Source organism: Sebastes umbrosus, chromosome 4 (genome assembly GCF_015220745.1).
Source record: "Sebastes umbrosus isolate fSebUmb1 chromosome 4, fSebUmb1.pri, whole genome shotgun sequence".
NCBI classification, from domain to species: domain Eukaryota; kingdom Metazoa; phylum Chordata; class Actinopteri; order Perciformes; family Sebastidae; genus Sebastes; species Sebastes umbrosus.
Window position 1 is genome coordinate 2,611,192 of NC_051272.1, and position 19,513 is coordinate 2,630,704.

The 19,513-nt window shown below is 37.2% G+C and overlaps 2 protein-coding genes across 5 annotated transcripts in view; one reads left to right on the forward strand and one right to left on the reverse strand.

Annotated features, from left to right (window-relative positions):
* Positions 1-57: 57 nt before the first annotated feature.
* mrps35 (mitochondrial ribosomal protein S35) lies at positions 58-12,723 on the reverse strand. Of its 2 annotated transcripts, XM_037768119.1 has the most exons (9): positions 12,562-12,723; positions 9,866-9,915; positions 9,513-9,680; positions 8,638-8,698; positions 7,761-7,900; positions 5,661-5,770; positions 5,491-5,560; positions 1,585-1,902; positions 58-791 (listed from the first exon to the last, which is right to left on the reverse strand). In XM_037768119.1, exons 1-8 carry the CDS (start codon positions 12,704-12,706, stop codon positions 1,627-1,629), a joined length of 1,020 nt encoding a protein of 339 aa, XP_037624047.1. In that variant the 5' UTR covers positions 12,707-12,723; the 3' UTR covers positions 58-791; positions 1,585-1,626. The 2 variants fall into 2 exon arrangements, with proteins under 2 accessions (XP_037624047.1, XP_037624048.1); XM_037768120.1 differs by lacking the exon at positions 58-791 and having other exon boundaries at positions 1,441-1,902.
* Positions 12,724-14,124: 1,401 nt separating this feature from the next.
* The window catches only part of kcnq1.2 (potassium voltage-gated channel, KQT-like subfamily, member 1.2), a 214,797-nt gene continuing 209,408 nt past the window's right edge, over positions 14,125-19,513 (forward strand). For 2 of the 3 annotated variants that reach the window (XM_037768459.1, XM_037768461.1), the window contains exon 1: positions 14,125-14,353. The gene's annotated coding sequence lies outside the window, so the exon portion shown is untranslated. Of the gene's footprint in view, positions 14,354-15,815; positions 16,024-19,513 lie in introns of those variants that run through there. The other variant, XM_037768460.1, reaches the window with a different exon arrangement.

A 19,513-nucleotide genomic window follows, 5' to 3' on the forward strand; every position in this document is an offset into this window, starting at 1 on the left:
TGATTTATGGAGCGATAAAATGAGATATCCAAAATCCCCTCAGTAAAAACCTTTGACTCTAATATGTCAACAAAATGAAACAAGAATTTTGAACCACACTTTAATCCAATGTTCAGATTTCTGTTCTAGAAATGTATGCATATTAGTACATATTTAATAAGATAATGCCTCATTTGCATATTTCAACATACAATGTCAGAAAGCTTGTAATACAAAAACTAATTGTCTTAATGTAAGTGACCAACTGGGGAAGTTTCATAGTGATACCTACTGTATTAGTTAAATGTTTTACCTTATTCACCTGTAGTGTCCCTGCTGAACAGTCAGAGGCATTGTTTGGATGAGATTACCAATATTTGCCGTGATTTTGGTTTCACTTGTGACGCAACGACTTTCGTCAGAAGAACCAGTCGATGCATTCGACCGCAGCACTTTGCCTCAAGAAAGACGATCTGATATCCGTTTGGCTGACCTACATTTTGATGTACGTCAATGACTTTAAACTGATGACTTTGGACTACGCTGGTCTTAAGTGGGACTTAATGGACGCTTCCACAATTCAACGGTTGTTCAGATCAACATTGTGCAACGATGGACGACTTTTTTTCCTCGTGGCCTTCAGTGTTTAACCCTCCGTCAGTCCAGCACATCTCCTCGGTGCATTGGGTTTCTTCTGACCTAGAAAGTGCACGGACCGCAGACCAAAACTCCCTTAAGATAGGGGTGAGGAACTTTTCAACCACCTGCTGCCTGAAAGCATCCTTCCACGGGTGGCGCCGCCACTCCTCCAGCTGACAGTGACGAGAGTGGGATGGGAGTTTGAAACAGACTGAATGGGGCTTTTCATCACATAAAAGCTTTGACCGTCATGCACAAGAACTTCACACAACTTTCCAACTTCAAAGACGGCTCGACAGCATTGTACACCTGATGACAGTGAATTTATTTTGGAAAATAAATACAATAGTTGAGACCCTCGAGGTTGTAATATCCTCTTATTACACAGCTTTGTTGAATACTCAATTCTGATTGGTCAATCACGGCATTCTACGGTCTGTTATTTCTTTATAGCAGACCGTTGCTATGTATAACGGACCGTTGCTATGTATAACAGACAGTTGCTATGTATAACAGACCGTTGCTATGTATAGCAGACCGTTGCTATGTATAGCAGACCGTTGCTATGTATAACAGACCGTTGCTATGTATAGCAGACAGTTGCTATGTATAGCAGACCGTTGCTATGTATAACAGACCGTTGCTATGTATAGCAGACCGTTGCTATGTATAACAGACAGTTGCTATGTATAACAGACCGTTGCTATGGACGCAGCTCTGATGTCGGACTCTGGAGGACCGTTTTTTGTGAAATTATTGATTTCTTAAGTAAGTAGCCGTGTAATAAGCAAGATAATGTACAGCTAGCGGGTCATTGTTGTGAAATAAACCCCTTTATTTCACAACAATGACCGGCTCGCTGTACATTATCCCTTACATGTATAATGGAACAGTTATCTAAAGTAATCTGTTACTGGAGTCCAAAATGACCCAGGAGGCCACAAGTATTTAATGATTTTGTAGTTCCTGTTGCTCTTGGTAACCGTCTTCATGTAAATACATCTTGTCCTACAGGTTAAGTACTTTCTTGACAGCCTCTTTGTACTGCAGCATGGTGCTCTCGCTCTCCCCTTCATTCTTCAACCTCGTCACAGAGTCCTTGTACTCCTGCACCTCGTTTCTTCCCAGCAGCTGCTCACGCACGTCCTCGCCTTCTCCTTCTCCGTCCCTGACCACTTTCATGCGTACCAGCATATCCAGGATGTTCTTTTGGGACGGGCTGTCCTCCCAGCTGTACTCTTCCATGTCCGCCACGGTCTTCTCCGCCTCCCAAGCCTCCGTTTTCTGGAGAATAAGACAAAAACAGAACATCACCTTTACATGCAGACTGTAAATGAAAGATTTATCCAACCTGATTGGAAACGTGGTTGTCTGTAGCATTAGATTTGGACTATATATTTATATATATAATATAATTGTGGAAGAGGCTCTGGCTCAGTCTCTAGTTTGGAACCCATTATGGCAGCAGATGTGAAATATGGGGGTCCTCGGTCACCCCTCAGCCCTTCTTTGATGCTCCTCTCACAGAGATAGTATTTCTCCATATGTAGCGCTCCCTCCGCTGGCCGTCTAGCTGTCATCACGTTGCCGTGAGAACAATACGCCTCATTGTGCAGCAGCTTAAAGCAGGGCAGCGACAGAGCCTCGGCTCTGCTGCCGTCCAGGTGTTTGAGGTTAATGACCATCATTACTGCTATACATATCTGATCCTCATAACATCCCGTCTGGAGCGAGTCCAGGCCCTTGTGAGTGAGGAGCACCAGATCAGTAGCTTTGAAGTCTACTAAACAGAGAAGCATTAGTTTTAGATAAACTATCCTCATATGTTGCAGCTATAACATTTTTTGAAGAGGGAAAGTTTAGTTATACAAAACAAAAAAGTCGACTGTACTGACAGTTCAAGTTAAGTGTTACTGGCAAAGATCAAACCTTCTTCCTGATGCGGTTTAAAGAGGACCTGTTATGCTTATTTTCAGGTTCATCCTCCGTCTGAAATGCTCCGTTTAAGCTCCTCCTCTTCCCCTCCAGAAAAGCCCAGTCTGCTCTGATCGGTCAGCTGGCCCACCCTGTTGTGATTGGTCAACCCAACCAAACTCTTCAGGCTACGCTCTGACTAGCTTTGCTTGAGGGCGTGCCAAACTAGCCGCTAAGCTGTGTGTAACATGGTGACATCACCATGTTACAGAAGAAAAGGTGTGACTTCAAGCGAGGTGTTTCAGGCAGTTCAGGAGCAGTGTTTCTGTCGGGGAGAGTAACTCCCTTTGACGTGGGCTTTGGGCTTTTGCAGACCTTTTACATTCACAAAAAACTATACAACACACTAAGGGAAAGGGAAAAAGCATAATAGGTCCCCTTTAATACAGTATGCAAAACTACATAATTAAAGTGTTGACAGCAGTGACTCCATGTCTGTCCGTGCATCCATCAAGTAGTTTGGTCAACAGTCAATAACTTGCCAGGAGACATGTGACTGCCTGTTTTCCCAATCGAGTTCAAGATGTACTCGCCAAATAACATTTCTATTTTCAGTTTGGTGAAAGGACAGGTGTTGGTCCTCTGGTGGCGAACTTCCCTCCACGTTGGAGGCAGCTTTGAGCAGTCGGCTGGATTAGCACAAAGTGGAATTAGCAGAGAGGGAAGGTCCGTCTCCCTGAGTGGGGAGATAAAATCACCTCAGTGGCTGCTAACAATCGGCCTCTTTGTGGGCTAGCGTTACAACCTGAACGCTACGCCGCTCTCACAGCTTGCACAAGCCTGCTGGACAAGCACTGTACCGTCCATTGTGTGTCCAAAAGGGCAGCGGACAGTGTTCTGCTTCCTGGCTCGGACACCTTTCCCCACTGAGGACATTTTTTTTTTTTTTAATGTGACTAAGCCATGACGGGAAAAGCTCCACAATAATACGGGAAGTCATTTTCTTTTATGTGGCTGGCTGCTAATTCATGCAAACAGCGCCCGGGCTAATGACGTGGTGGCAGACTTCTCCGATGTGGCACGGCCGGCTTAATGTGAATTAAGAGTATCAGGGTCAACACCTGATAGGGGAGTCTTTTTACCCCAATCTGTGGAGAAATGTCAACTGGACAATGCCGCTGTTTGCCGTCCTTCTGCCCATTCGAGTCCGATACCTCCCTAATGGGCTCAGTCGCTCAGATCGCAGAGCAACATGGACAAGAATCCCCCCCGGTGAAAGCTTTTGTGCCACGTCGCTAGCCAAATGTCACCAAAGACGCAGATTAAGGAATACAAATTTTTTGTAATACAATATCTTTTGCAGAATATTTTTATTCCTGAAATATGTTGTATATTGTCCTTGTATTTTTTTTAAGAAATCTTAATGCACACTGTTGTGCCAGTTCAGTGTCGTTCCAAATCGCACTTCAGCTTAACACCAACCTGTAAATTTAGGACTTTACCATTCAATTAAAATTTTATTATCTCTGGAAGGGCAACTGCATGCAGCAGTTCACCACCCAGATCAACAACATCAACAGATACAAACAAAAAATAAAAGGTTAAAACAACGGCTATAAGCTTAAACTATGTGCAATTGGTAATACATATATTAATAAATAAATATAAATACTTATAAAAGTCTCCCTGCTCACTATAGCACCAAATACATTATTTTGATTTATTTCATAGAACGTACACATTTAGTTTAATAACTTTTAGTTTAACCTTTACGCTGATGAATTATACCACATAGTTTGAGATGTTCTAATACCGTTTTTCCTCCCCGATACTGATTCTGATACCTTAATTTGCGTATCGGCCGATGCCAGTGTGTTAAAAACAATATATATATATTTAACAGCTGTATACTGCTAATGTGATATGAATGCTATCATTGTTGTCTGGCCTGGCTCTGGTTAAACACTTTGTAAAACATGAACAAATATGTACAGAGATAGAACTTTCTTTAATTATCTAGTTTGACAGATTTTCTAGTGTAAAATATTGCTGACATTTTGCTAGCTCTCTGGCTAACGTTACACTCTCTGCTAGCACCTGCCCGATCGGTACTGCGCATGTGCAGCTGATGGTGGAAGTAGCTAACAAGTGAGCCATCTCGCTTCCTTCTCATCTCTGTTAAGAGTTGCTCATGTGCAGTACCAATCAGGCAGGATGTACAGGTCAGGTAGCGAGGGACGCGTGTTGTTGTTCATGTGTAGCGTAAATGAGCTGATAAATAATATGATAATATGATATCAGATCAGTGAATAGGCTTGCGTACTCCTCGCTGATCCCCGATTCAGCATTTTTGGCTGCATCGGAGGCATTTCAGATATCGGTATCAGAACAACTCTGCACATAATTCACCAAGTGAGGGTCCTGCAGTTAATGCAGGAACTGTGATACCATTTTGTATTGCATGCTGCAGTTTCATCAGAATCAGTCCTCATCATCTGATCTCAAACTAAACCTCTCAAAAGTGTAAAAAAACACAGTGAAGTGAAGTGACAGCAGGTCATCAGTACAAGTAATGCAAGACAGCAAACAGCCTTTAAATGAATGGATGCTTTTTGTTGAAAGAAGATCTAAAAGGTCAGTAAACAAAAAGAGTCACAGGAGACGAGAGTGGACAGAGAAAAGGCACAGGTGTCTCAGCTAAGCCCTGGTAGAGTTTGTTAGGAGTAAAGTAGAGTTTGTTAGGAGTAAAGTAGAGTTTGTTAGGGGTAAAGTAGGGGTTAGACTAAGCTGTCATTTTGTTAATCCTCCATTAATAACTGAGACAGTGGCTTTTGGGTAGGGGGCAGTATCTTCCCTGTCTGTAATCATGTATCTGCTGCTCGATGTCATCTTCAGTCAAGACAGAAATGGTTCAGTGGACGCAGCAGAGAAGAGAAAAAACTAATATAGTCAACTCACCCAAGACTCGTGGTAAAGGACGGTCAGCAGGTACATGGCATAGTCGTGATTCTGCTGTCTCAATGGGCAGCTGGGAGAGGGAGGGAGGAAAAGGGAAGAGATTCAGGGCATTTCCTCACTTTATTATTATTATTATTAGGTATATTGAAGTCAAAGGAAGGAGTGTTTACCTGTCAGCTGTGATGGTGAGGATATCGGTAGCTTTGCAGTATCTCTCCCCAACAAGTTTGAGCATTTTCTTGCGTGCGTGTTCGTCCAGATTCAAACTGGACAGCTTTACCTGCGATAGCATAAACACAAGTAGATTACCACAAGAGAAATAATAGTTCAGGTACTCCACATAAAGCTTTGCGATGTAAAGACAAAAAAGATTAGGGCAGGCAGACGGGATTTCATTATGTACTACCAGTATATCTCCTTCTTTAGATAAAGAGACAAGATATAGGTTATATTTTAACTTATACAGAGCTGACGTTGATGCTGTCGCTCAGAATAACCTCTAAGTCCCTGAGCACAATGGAGAGATGGGAAACAACAGAGATTATTCCATGATTACATTGTTTTTCATGGCTTTGACTTATATAATAATGTGTACAAAGCAAAAACATGTATAGGTTATACAAGTGACATTGTGAACATATTTAGTGTACAGTGTGTTTGTTGACTGTGGAACCACATGTCTGGTGTGGATCAAACGCTGCCACAGATTTAGTTTGCAGGATTTCCTTCCCTCACTGCGTTCACTAAGCGTCTAAATGAACAAAAAGACTAAAGGCAACCCTTCTACTGTACATACGCTCAGCATTCAAATTTGTTTTTTGTTCAACTGAAACTGTGAGATTTGCCCTCTAATCTATTTCTCTGCCTAATCCACCTGGATTAATGTTTGAATAATTCCTACTGTGCTGATATAATCTAAGTGTCAGTGGAGCAGATGGCTGGTGATTAACGATAAAAAAAGACACATTTTCACCTGGAAAAAATGACAGATGTCAGTTTACATTCCTACATGTCGTAAAGCAGCATTTCATTTGATATGTTTTTTAGAGCGATGACGGCCTGTTCGGTTAACTTGTGTAAAAGCAGAACAGTATTAGTGTTCAGTTCACGTGTGGAAAACAATATAAGCAGCAGAGAATAAAATAGAACATGTTTCTTTGGCAGAGTGAAGCAAGAAGAGGAACTATTCAGCACTTTTATATCAACCTGTGAAACTGTAAAACAACAAGGCCAACACCTTCACATACATGAAATGGAAAAGGATCTGTTTTAGAGCTGCAACAATTAATTGTCAACTAATAAATTAATCGCAAACTATTTTGATAATCGATTAATCTGTTTGAGTATTTCTTTAAGAAAAAAATAATTTAAAATTCTCTAATTCCAGCTTCTTAAATGTGAATATTTTCTGGTTTCTTTCCTCCTCTGTGACAGTAAACTGAATATCTTTGAGGTTGTGGACAAAAAAACCCATTTAAGGACGTCATCTTGGGCTCTAATGCGATTTTTCACCATTTCATGTCATTTTATAGACCAAACAACTATAATAATACAATAATTGACAATGAAAATAATGGTTAGTTGCAGCCTTAATCTGTTTGTTTATGACCCGTGTGGAAAATCTCTAAATGTAAATGCAATTTTCTAAATCTGTTATATTTTAACTGGCCAGTTTTCTATTGTTTTCAATAACTTTGAATCTTCTTTTTCATGGCTTGTGGTCGTTAAATGTTTTGACGTGTTCACATGTGTGGTTTCTGGTCTGCGGGGAGGATTGCTCATGGCTGGATTAGTGGTCGGAGGGGGGGATTAAGAGGAATATCAAAATGTCCCAACAAATATGTCAATAATGAAATGTTTTGTTACTTTTATTCTGTGAATGTTAGAAAAAAAAATCCACAGAATTTAAACTAACACACGAGCAACAACAACAACAACAACAACAACAACAACAACAACAACAACAGAGTTTCAGGACGCGTTTAAATGTAGAATCATTCTATAGGGCTGTAATCTCTCTGCAGACTTGATGGCATAAACTTCTTATGTTTGAGGTCACTGGACAATGAACGTCTCTCTGGATAAGTCATGATGTCAGCTGGTGATTATGCATCCCTGTAAATCTCTATAATCTCATTTCAGGTCCGGTTTCGCTCCAGACATGACTTCCTATATGTAACCCAGTTAAAGCAAAGGTCATCAGGTTAAAACTGTCAAAACCTTTTTTTTTTTATAGAGACAAAAAACCCCGTAAAAGCAGGGAAACTCACTCTGAGCTGAACAACACGAGCCGAAGGGTTTCTGACAGATGGGCCGGCAGACACGTAGTCGGTGCTCTCTACTTTGACGGGGAAGCGCTCGTCACATTTGGCGTCGGTGTCCAGCGCAGACGGCCACTCGGTACAGAACGCTGAAAGGCAAAGAAATTATTAATTATTTATTAAAGTAAAGGGTAACACTTTATTTGGATAGTCCGCCTACAGATAGTTTACAGAGTATTTGTAACATTTCAACAGCGTATTAGTTGAGATTCAGGAGTATATGATGTGACAATTCATGACCATACCCAGGGTCGGCTTATGGCATAGGCCATGTAGGCGGTCGCCTAGGGCGCCACCTTATAGCTGGTCATCCTCTTAAAAAAAAATACTAATAATTTTAAAAAACATGCCGGTGAAGCGCCCTTCCACATTTTCTGCATTGAGGTAACAAATGAACAAATAAATAATTAAAGAAAGAAATATTTTTCACCTCTGTAACTCACTTTCTCACACATCTGCCCAGCCGCACTTATTTGTTAATAAAAGTGTAAATTTTAGTGAAACTGACTGAACACTTTTGAGCCAACAATATCCGGGACCAATTGTTTATTTATATTCTAATAAATACAGTTATTTATGAAAATCAAAATCTTGATTTTTGTCTTAAACCATTGTGATGTCTGATGTGTGTTGCGGTTGGAGAGTACGGGGTTAGGGGGGTTAGGGTAACCTACATATTCTAAATACTCAAACTATTTGTAGGTGGACTATCCAAATAAAGTGTTACCAAGTAAAGTAAATAATATTTTACTACTAAACAACACCACAAAATAAGAAATAGCTTTTCTCTTTACAATTAAAAAAATAAATAAAGAAAATAAATTACGTTTCAGAGCTTCACAATGTTTCTTGATGGCTGCCGGTGTCAAATGCAGAAAGTTTGGTATCTGAAAGAGATTTTTTGAGAGAGAGATTATGTGAACGTTCAAATGCACAAATGTTCATGTAACAAAAAACACGAAAATGTCCTGCAGTCTAAATATCTACATCCCAGAAAATGTAAATCAAAACTTACACACAAATACAGAATTTTTCTACAAAGATCAAAAAAATCTACCAAAATTATTTTATGCTTGATATCAGGATACATTGGTTTTAAATTATATAATACTATATTCTATATTGATATTAAAATACATTTCTCATAATCCACATTATTGGCTTATGTTTGGATAAAAGCATCTCTTTTGGTTAAAACATTTCAAATGTAAGTAAGGGATGCCCAGCAGTTTAGCCCCCCACGGCAGAGCGAGATAATGAAATCAATATCGTTAGGCTGCATGCAGAGATCCAGCTGTGGCGGGTGAAAGTAGTGGATATCTGCAAGTGGCTCGAGTCCAGATGGAGCAGCTGGTGTTTGGACACAGCAGCTCGGTAATCCGGGCACAGAGACGTCAGAGCCGCGGGGCAGAGCGAAAAGTGCTCCATCAGTAATGCAAGAGCGTACAATTACCTCAACTCGTCACAACGACTACTGGGAGGTAAATGCAGGAGATATACAGATGTGAATGCATACAGATACGGCCCACAGGCAACTATATGAGACTAGATTGGTCTGTAGAGGATTTTAACCTTTTAATCCATGTAAAAAATAGACCTCCAACTTGATTCAGTGCCCAGTTTCTAAACTGGCAAACACCCTTGTGTGTAAAAAAAAATGCATGCTTATGCTGTGGTTGCATGTAAGCAATGAGGTCTGACCTTGATCAGCTCCAAGTTGCCCTTCTTCTCTGGAGGAACGCCTCCCTTCACGGGGTAGCCCATCCTCACAGGCAGGGGCACGGAGCTCGGTCTGAAGGGGGCCGCTGCTGGATAAACTGAAGTCCAGTCCTGATCCACCGTCATCTTCTCTGTCCTGGGATCCCCTGGCTGGAAGACAAAAGGGAGCTTTTTCATTAGGAAACTGAGAGGAAATCTTTGCAGATCTCATAGTTTTTATTAGAATAATCAGTGCTTGTCTATTTAATAAGTAACTTCATCCAATGTCATATCTCATTTGAAATCATCTTGTTACATTCAGCCTTTGAAGACAGACATAAAAGCTGCACACTTACAAGTCTCCTGGCTCTTTTGAAGCCTCCTCTACCGCCTCTGTCAGGAAAACCTGAAATGTAGAACGTTTCAAGTTTAGCCACACACACACGCGCGCGTACGCGCACACGCACACGCACACACTCACTTCTTTAATTTGAAAATGTCCAAAATAAATGGGGTAACAGCATGATACAAGAACCGCAAAACAAATCCCATTTCTCAAGTGCATTTTTTATATTCATTTATCATATTTACTTTATTTATGATGTATGTTACAGGTGTATTTCATGTATGATGTACATTGTACCTCCATTTAGTTTATTATCATGCTTTATGCTGTACTGTATGAGGTAAATAAGAGCTGTAAATTAGTTGATTTGCCGAAATATTTGTCAATGTACAGAAACATATCAAGCATACAAAGCATTTCCTAGTTCCAGCTTTTTAATGTTCCAGTATTTGCTGCCTTTTATGATAGTAAATTGAATATATTTGGTTTTGTGTCAGACAAAACAAGCAATTTGATGACATCACCTTCATTTTATCATAATTTTCTGACATTTTCTTTGAACTTTTAACAGAATAATAATCAGCAGATTAACTGTTAATTGAGTCCTATAGTAAATAATAGTATTCTAGTTTATTTGTCATTGTACTTCTTTTGCCTTTCAAGTCTGATTCTACTGTAGGTAGATTATGATGGGAAGAGAATAAAATAATGACATAATGAACCAATAAAATAGACACAAGAACCCCTGAAATGTCGCACAACCCACAACTATATTTATAATCGGTTTCTGTGTGGAAACATCTCCTCATCCATCAAGTTTAGACACTCTGACTGCTGAACATCCCTGTTTTAATTTGGCCAACAAACATTTGCCATAATATATACTGTAGGCTTTTTTGGTGTGAAACACTGAATGTAAACAGAACGTGTTTGTTCAGAAGAAAACTCTGTAACAAATGATGACCTTGAAGTCATTTGCCAAGCAAAAACATTCGCTGCTTCAGGCTTCTTCAATATGAAGATTTGATGCTTGTTTTTTGTTTCATATTATTGTAAGTTAAATATCTTTGGGTTGTGGACTGTTGGATGGAAAGCACAAGCGATGTGGAGGCATCATTTTGGGCCCTGTGGGACACGTGATGGGCATTTTTCACTATTTCATCACATTTTATAGACTAAATAATAATAATAATAAAAAAATATTAATTTGGAATTCAAGTAATTGTTTATTGGCACATGTGGCTAACCAAGGGGTCAGCAACCTGCAGCTCTTTAGCTCCTCTTCAGTGGCTCCCTGTGGAGTTTTAAAAATGGAAATGAATAACTGTTATTTGTTTACATTTTCATTTTTATTTATCATTGTTGCAGGTCTATGGTACGACGGTACGACGGAGTATTAGGGCCACAATCAGGAAAAATAAATATATCTGAGATTTAGAGAATAAAGTCATAATATAATGAGAATAAAGTCATAATATAATGAAAATAAAGTCATAATATAATGAGAATAAAGTCATGATATTATGAAAATAAAGTCATAATATTACGAGAATAAAGTCATAATATAATGAGAATAAAGTCATAATATAATGAGAATAAAGTCATGATATTACGAGAATAAAGTCATAATATAATGAGAATAAAGTCATAATATAATGAGAATAAAGTCGTAATATTATGAATATAAAGTCGTAATATTATGAGAATAAAGTCATAATATTATGAATATAAAGTCATAATATAATGAGAATAAAGTCATAATATAATGAATATAAAGTCATAATATAATGAGAATAAAGTCATAATATTATGAATATAAAGTCATAATATAATGAGAATAAAGTCATAATATAATGAGAATAAAGTCATAATATTATGAATATAAAGTCATAATATTATGAATATAAAGTCATAATATAATGAATATAAAGTCATAATATAATGAATATAAAGTCATAATATAATGAATATAAAGTCATAATATTATGAATATAAAGTCGTAATATAATGAATATAAAGTCATAATATAATGAATATAAAGTAATATTATGAATATAAAGTCGTAATATAATGAATATAAAGTCATAATATAGTGAGAATAAAGTCATAATATTATGAATATAAAGTCATAATATTATGAATATAAAGTCATAATATAATGAATATAAAGTCATAATATTATGAATATAAAGTCATAATATTATGAATATAAAGTCGTAATATAATGAATATAAAGTCATAATATTATGAATATAAAGTCATAATATTATGAATATAAAGTCATAATATTATGAATATAAAGTCATAATATAATGAATATAAAGTCATAATATAATGAGAATAAAGTCATAATATTATGAATATAAAGTCGTAATATAATGAATATAAAGTCATAATATAATGAATATAAAGTCGTAATATTATGAATATAAAGTCATAATATTATGAATATAAAGTCATAATATTATGAATATAAAGTCATAATATTATGAATATAAAGTCATAATATAATGAGAATAAAGTCATAATATAATGAATATAAAGTCATAATATTATGAATATAAAGTCGTAATATAATGAATATAAAGTCGCAGGTTTAGACCCTCTGACTGCTGAACATCCTCCATGTGTCAGAGGACAGCAGTTATCTGAGCATATAGCATGGATTAATGTGACCTATTTCAGCATCCACAGTGAAGAACTCACCTTTATTTCCATGATTAGAAGTTACAGATAAACCCGTGGTGTACGTGGCTCTGCTGACTGAAGTCTGGAGTCCAACAACAGAAACATTTATTCGACCTAGAGAGAGAAGCATCCTGCTTCTGTGTGCAGCCATGGTTTTCCACATGACTACGAGCAGCAACGAGGGACAAACTGCGAGAAAGGCGAAGCGTTTAATTTGAGCGCCTCCTGCAGGTGAGGACAGGTGAGGAGGCACAGCTCGTGACGCATGATGGGACTTCATTTGATATTTTAATAAACTTAGAAAAATGTTTTGGTTAAAATTAGTTTTTCTCCTTTCGTATTTACACTATTTTTTTATTGTGTTTTAAAGTGATTACAAAACAAGTGAAGACATGTGCAGTGACTTATATAAAAAAGACCACAGTAGCATCAGACTTTAAGAGCAAAAGAAGTACAATGACAGATGCATAGTCTAGAGAAGGGATAAATAAACTAGAATACTATTATTTGCTATAGGGCTGCAATTAACAGTTAATCTGCTGATTATTATTCTGTTAAAAGTTAAAAGAAAATGGCAGAAAATGATGATAAAATATAGGTGATGTCATCAAATTGCTTGTTTTGTCAAGCAAAGGCATCAAATACTGGAACATTAAAAAGCTGTAACTAGGAAATGCTTTGCATATTTGATATGTTTCTGTATATTGACAAATATTTCGACAAATCAACTAATTTTCAGCTTTTATTTACTACATACAGTACAGCATAAAGCATGATAATAATGATAGATACAATGTACATCATACATGAAATACACCTGTAACATCATAAATAAAGTAAATATGATAAATTAATACAAAAACTGCACTTGAGAAATGGGATTTGTTTTGTGCATGAAATGAAATGTTAATTTATTTTGGACATTTTCACATTAAAGAAGTGTGTGTGTGTGTGTGTGTGTGTGTGTGTGTGTGTGTGTGTGTGTGTGTGTGTGTGCGTGTTGTGTGTGCGTGTGTGTGTGTGTGGATAATGGGTGTGTGTTTGGCATTGAATGAGGCTAGATGGTTATATATGACATATATCTACTCTTAAACACATATAATGTACACATGCACACATACAGACATCCTTCATTTTATGTGTAGAGCATAGGGGGAACAAAAACAAAACAAAAAGAAAATAAATTAGTAAAATATATATATAACACAGTATATACATATACATATATATATGAATAATATGAATAATAATAATAATGATGATGATGATGATGATGATGATGATGATGATGAGACCATGATAATAATATCAATAACAATAATAATACCAACACTTACAATAATAAGTGAGATAAATAAATAAATAAATAAATAAATAAATAATAAAGAAAAAAATGTTTTTAGTTAATTCGAAGGTTATATATAATTATAACTGTGTGTGTGTGTGTATTTATTATCTCTAAGCGCGCGACCGTGCACGTGCACTCCCTCCAGCTGCTGCTGTTAGAATCATGTGGTGCGTTCACAGGCTCCCGTAAAAATCAAATTCACGATTTAGCAAGTCCTAAAAATGGCCCTGAGGCTTTAATCCTTGAACACACACTCACACTAACGTAAAAGTGAGTCATCAGCAAGGTGTTGTTTCAGTTTGAACCACGTTTAAACACTCTTGACACGTGTAAAGTCAACAGAGAGATGATGATCACACAGAGTTCACTTACATTTGAGGAAGTGTGCAGGGATGTTGGACAACCTGTGTAAATATTCAGAGTTAAAATGGCATTAACCGAAGAGAAGAGCATGCATGTGAGGTAAGTTTGCAAAGAACTTTGTCTTATTTTTTTTGTGTACAAAACTATCTAGTTTCTGATGTGCATGTAACTAATTGGTGTTGTTTACCCCTCCCTTAGTACACTTCTGCTCTTCAAGTGGAAAACAACATGTTTATTTCATGATGGACACAGTTTAATCTTCACTTAGTGAAGTGCATGGCCAGATCAACTAGTCATGAGACTACATTTTGACACAGGGTCATTCTACAAGACAGGGACACAAGGAATGCAGGACTGACCTTGCTTGATATTGGACCTTATTGCAAATTCAAATACCTATAAGTAATTGGAATTAATCAAATTGATCAAACTGTGTGCAACTAACACTCAGTATTTGATTATAATAGTATAATTATTTTTGGTGTTTTATTTGAAGACAAAAAATTGGACCTAATGATTCATGTTTTACTAATTTTAGCCAAATTCTTTATTCATAAGACAGAATTCTTAAATTCTTCATTAATTCTATATTAACTGGACCTAGCATAAAAAGTGAAGAGCATGCATTTGAGGTAAGTTTGCAAAGAACCTATTTTTTGTGCACAAAAATAGCTAGTTTCAGATGTGCATGTAACTAATTGATGTTGTTTACCCCCCTCACTCCCTTAGTACTTTTAAGACAACTGCACATTTTGTTGCTCCTCAAGTGGAAAACAACATGTTTATTTCATGCTGTTCATGCTGTTACATTAGTTTACACAGACCCGGTTTAATCTTCATTTACTGAAGTGCACGGCCGGATTAACTTGTTAGGGGGCCTGGAGGCATACATTTAGTTGCCACTTCCAGGCTCCTGTTGCATGTTAATCTGATTAAACACTAGACCAACTTTATTTAGGATTATGCACAAGGTGGCTCAATATAAAACAAAATGATAACGCTCATAAGACTAGATTTTGACACAGGGTCCCTCTACAAAACAGGGACACAAGGTCACATAATAATGCAGGACCCACCTTGCTTGATATTAGACCTTATTATTGCAAATTCAAATACCTATAAGTAATTGCAATTAATCAAATAGATCAAACTGTGCTACTAATGTTTTACTGTGTGCAACTACACTCAGTATTTGATTAAAATTGTATTATTTTGTTGGTGTTTTATTTGAAGACAAACAATTGGACCTAATGATTCATGTTTTACTAATTTTAGCATCATAATTATATTATTATATTATAAATTATTATTATTATTATAAAAATATAAATTACATTATTGCTGCAATTTTTTTTGTTTTTTTTACATTTGTTTTACTACTTTAGGATATTGGCTACTTGGTAGTAGTAGGAGATTGACAGGGTACCACTTTGTTGTTCAGTCATGTTGCGATTACAATTATTCTTCTAACCCTTGAACGCATCACGTGTCCAGGCACAAACTGTGATGCTTCAAAGGGACCTGTAGTCTGGAGTCCTGCAGGCAGCAGCAGCAGCAGCAGCAGCAGCTGATGATGATGATGATCAGAGACTGGAGCTCTCACTGGGGTCTCGATGCTACTGGGTGATTTTGAACGCTATAAGACAAGTTCAAACTTTAATTTAGTTGTTTTAAGACTACATTTTGTGGCTTTGTAACTTGTGGCTTCTTCTGAGATTTCATATTATTTACCAACAACAACAACTTGAGGCGTATTTCTGCAGTCGAAGGTAAGATTTGACACTTTAGCTAGTTTAAAAAAGATGTTTTGCTTGTTTATCCAAATTTTTAAAGGGCTCAGCTACAAACAGTAACATTAATTTATGCAAATATTGACTTAATATTATTATATGATAATAATAATTAATAATATTAATATTAATATTAATTATAGACTGCACATATGTACATATTACATTTATTTATTGCACATACTACATTTATTTATTGACTGTACACACGTTGTTCACCCATTCACTCTGTATCTTTTATATCTCTATTATTGTTTTTATAGTTTTTGTATACCTTTACCTCTCCTGTGTTTCAATCTGTTTGCTGATGATGCTGCTTTGACACCTGAATTTCCCTCCAGAGATTAATAAAGGTTCATTTTATCTTATCTTAAAACATGTTCTTCGTTATGCAGCATCATTAAACAGACCACAACCTGCCCTTCATTTGACTGCTTTCAGGAGGTTAGTTAAGCAGATTGAGTTTTTTTAGGGAGCGGAAGTTAAATGTTCTTGTATTTTAATCCACATGCTGTCATTTTATTTGTGTCCCCGTGTCAGTTTAATGGAAAGTCACACAATACTGTGTAACTGTAGAGTCCCCCAGCAGCCTGTGCATGTCTGACAGCTCATTGTGTGTCTCCGGACTGTGTAAGAACTCTATCTAACAGGTGAGACAGCAGCATGTGGCCTCCTGTCATCAGCTCATCCATAGTTGAGATGACAGATATGGACGGCTGGGTGGCTGCCTCCAATTAGTCTTCCTCTCTTGTCACATCAGACTTCTTTTTCCGATCCTTTTAGGCAGCAACATCCAGCCATCTATCACCCCACCTGGTTAGGTGTCTTTCAAGAGAAGATACTGAGCCGCCCCCACTTACCTTTTGATACTCTAATTAAGTGCACATAGGTCAGCAAGGAGTAGAATTCACTTTGACTTCATGGAAAGTGTTTTTGTCAAGTTGACGCGCTGTCCAGACTTAGTTTCAGGTCCATTTGCAGACGTATTACACACAGTAATTAGGATGTGTTACTGATTTGGAGAAGGGCTAGACCAGGGGTCAGCGACCTTTACTATCAAAAGAGACATTTTAGGCAAAAACAAAAAAACAAATCTGTCTGGAGTCGCAAAACATTTGATCATTGTGATGAAGGTAACACAGTTTATAGTCTAAGTATATAAGTCTAATGCAGGTAGGGCCAAAGTGCAAATGTACTACGGAGTATTAGGGCCACATTGAGGGAAATAACATCTGAGATTTCCAGAATAAAATAATAACTTAACGAGAAAAAAAGTTGTAATATTACAAGAATAAAGTCATAACTTAATGACGAAAAAAGTCATATTACGAGAATAAAATCATAACTTCATGAGAAAAAAAGAAAATAACACGTAAAATTATTACTTTATAATATTATGACTTTATTCTCATAATACTATGACTTTTTTTTCGTAAATTTACGCTTATGTTCAAAGCCAAGTAGTGGAGGTTTTGACATAATATCAACATTCAGTGGTTGTTGTGACTATCCACTTGAACTATTTATCGTGCATCCGTAAATAATGTGCTTGACGTTAACCTTGATCTGACTGCGAGTGTAACGAAGACAACAGAGACACAAGCTGCAAAACAATGATTCTGCTGCAACCATCCCCGGCTTTAATCAGTCTAATTTCCCTCCTCTTGCACGTTGTTTAAGCCTCTGTGGATGTGACATGCTCTGTGTAACTGTTAGTGAAGGTCACATTGGAGCCGTAGTAGTGGCTTAAAATTTTTGTTGTAGTCTGGTCACACTGGATTATGTCCTCTAAATGTCAGCAGAGTGCTTGTTGTGCTTTTGTTTTTAACTTCCCAGATGGGAAACTCGACAGGTCTTGACACCCATCAAGGATGACGCAGGTTTTTACAGTAGTACATCCTAAATGGACTTGTGCTGTGCTGACCTGTTGCCGCCACATTAACTCACGTCATGATTCTGTTCCGGGGGATATTATGTGCCTGCTACTCTTGTATTGTTTTCCCAGGTCATAAGTCACGGTGTAATAGTATAACCATTTGAAATGTCCCTGTGATTTCTTACTCACAGATGGCCATCCCCTTCTCTTTTCATTCTCTTTTTTTAATCAGAATCAGGATCAGCTTTGTTGTTGTTTCTGAATCTGAGTCTGGTTTTTGTTGCTCTCTTTGTACAGAAATAGAAATACAGCTAAAAACAAGGAGAACAAAGCTGAGTAAACATTTAGCTATTATGTACACCGATCAGCCATAACATTAGGACAGCATCACCCTGACCGGTCTGCGGTGTTCTGACAACTTTATATCAGAACCAGCATTAACTTTTTCAGCAGTTTGAGCTCCAGTAGCTCTTCTATTGGATCGGACAACACGGGCCATCCTTCACTCCCCACGTGCATCAATGAGCCTCGGGTCTGACCGGTTTTCCCTCCTTGGACCTTTTGGTAGGTCCTGACCACTGCAGACCGGGAACATCCCACAAGAGCTGCAGTCTGGAGATGCTCTGACCCGGTCGTCTAGCCAGCACTATTTGGCTCTTGTCAAAGTCGCTCACATCCTTACGCTGGCCCATTTTTTCTGTTTCCAACACAAAGTTCAAAGTTCAAAATGTTCACTTGCTGTCTAATATATCCCCCCCACTGCCAGGTGCCATATTAACGAAATAATCCATGTTATTCACTTCACCTGTCAGTGGTCTTGATGTTATGGTTGATCGGTGTACATACCAGTAGGTGAAAGAAGATAAATATATATAAAAGTGTATATATAAACAATACATACATAAAAGGAACCAGTCGGACTGTTTCTGTGAATTGTAAACAATAATCCAGTAGTGCAGATGTGCTGGAATAAAACTTAACTTCATGAACATGGCTTAGCCATCATGGCGCTATACATTTATATCTCAGAGCAAGAAATAGGACTGTTACACAATGAAAAGCTCTAATCGGCATCAGTGCCCTGTAAGCACAACGGGTCGTCTCTGATCCACGTATGACGACAGTTCAAAACTAACATGCGGAGAGGATCCATATGTAGTATTTACCAGATTCTAATCTCATGATGTTTTGGAGAATATAAGAATATTTTTCTTCTATGCTTGAATATCGTCTGTTACAGTAGCACATGTTTATATAGTAGCTTCAAAGAGACACCCCAGGTGAATAGGGAAAACAATTAGATAGGTATCACCATGAAACTTCCCCAGTTGATTATTTACATTAAGGCAATTATTTTTTGTATTACAAGTATTCTGAAATTTTATGTTTAAATATGGAAATGAGTCATTATCTTATTAAATATGTGCTAATTTTCATACTTTTCCCTGAACAGAAATCTGAACGTTGGATGAAGCCAGTCTCAAAATTCTTGTTTCGTATGTTGACATATTAGAGTCAGAGATTTTTACAGAGAGAGTTTTGGATATCTCTTTTCATCACTACATAAATCACAAAAATTCTGTCAAAAGCCAT

Excerpts from the sequence above, each read along its gene's own strand:
- mrps35 (XM_037768119.1), bottom strand. The coding sequence starts at position 12,706 with ATGTGGAAAACCATGGCTGCACACAGAAGCAGGATGCTTCTCTCTCTA. Across the intron at positions 9,681-9,865 it reads TCAAAAGAGCCAGGAGACTT|CCAGGGGATCCCAGGACAGA; the intron begins GTAAGTGTGCAG and ends TTTGTCTTCCAG. Across the intron at positions 1,903-5,490 it reads TCCTTTACCACGAGTCTTGG|AAAACGGAGGCTTGGGAGGC; the intron begins GTGAGTTGACTA and ends CTTATTCTCCAG.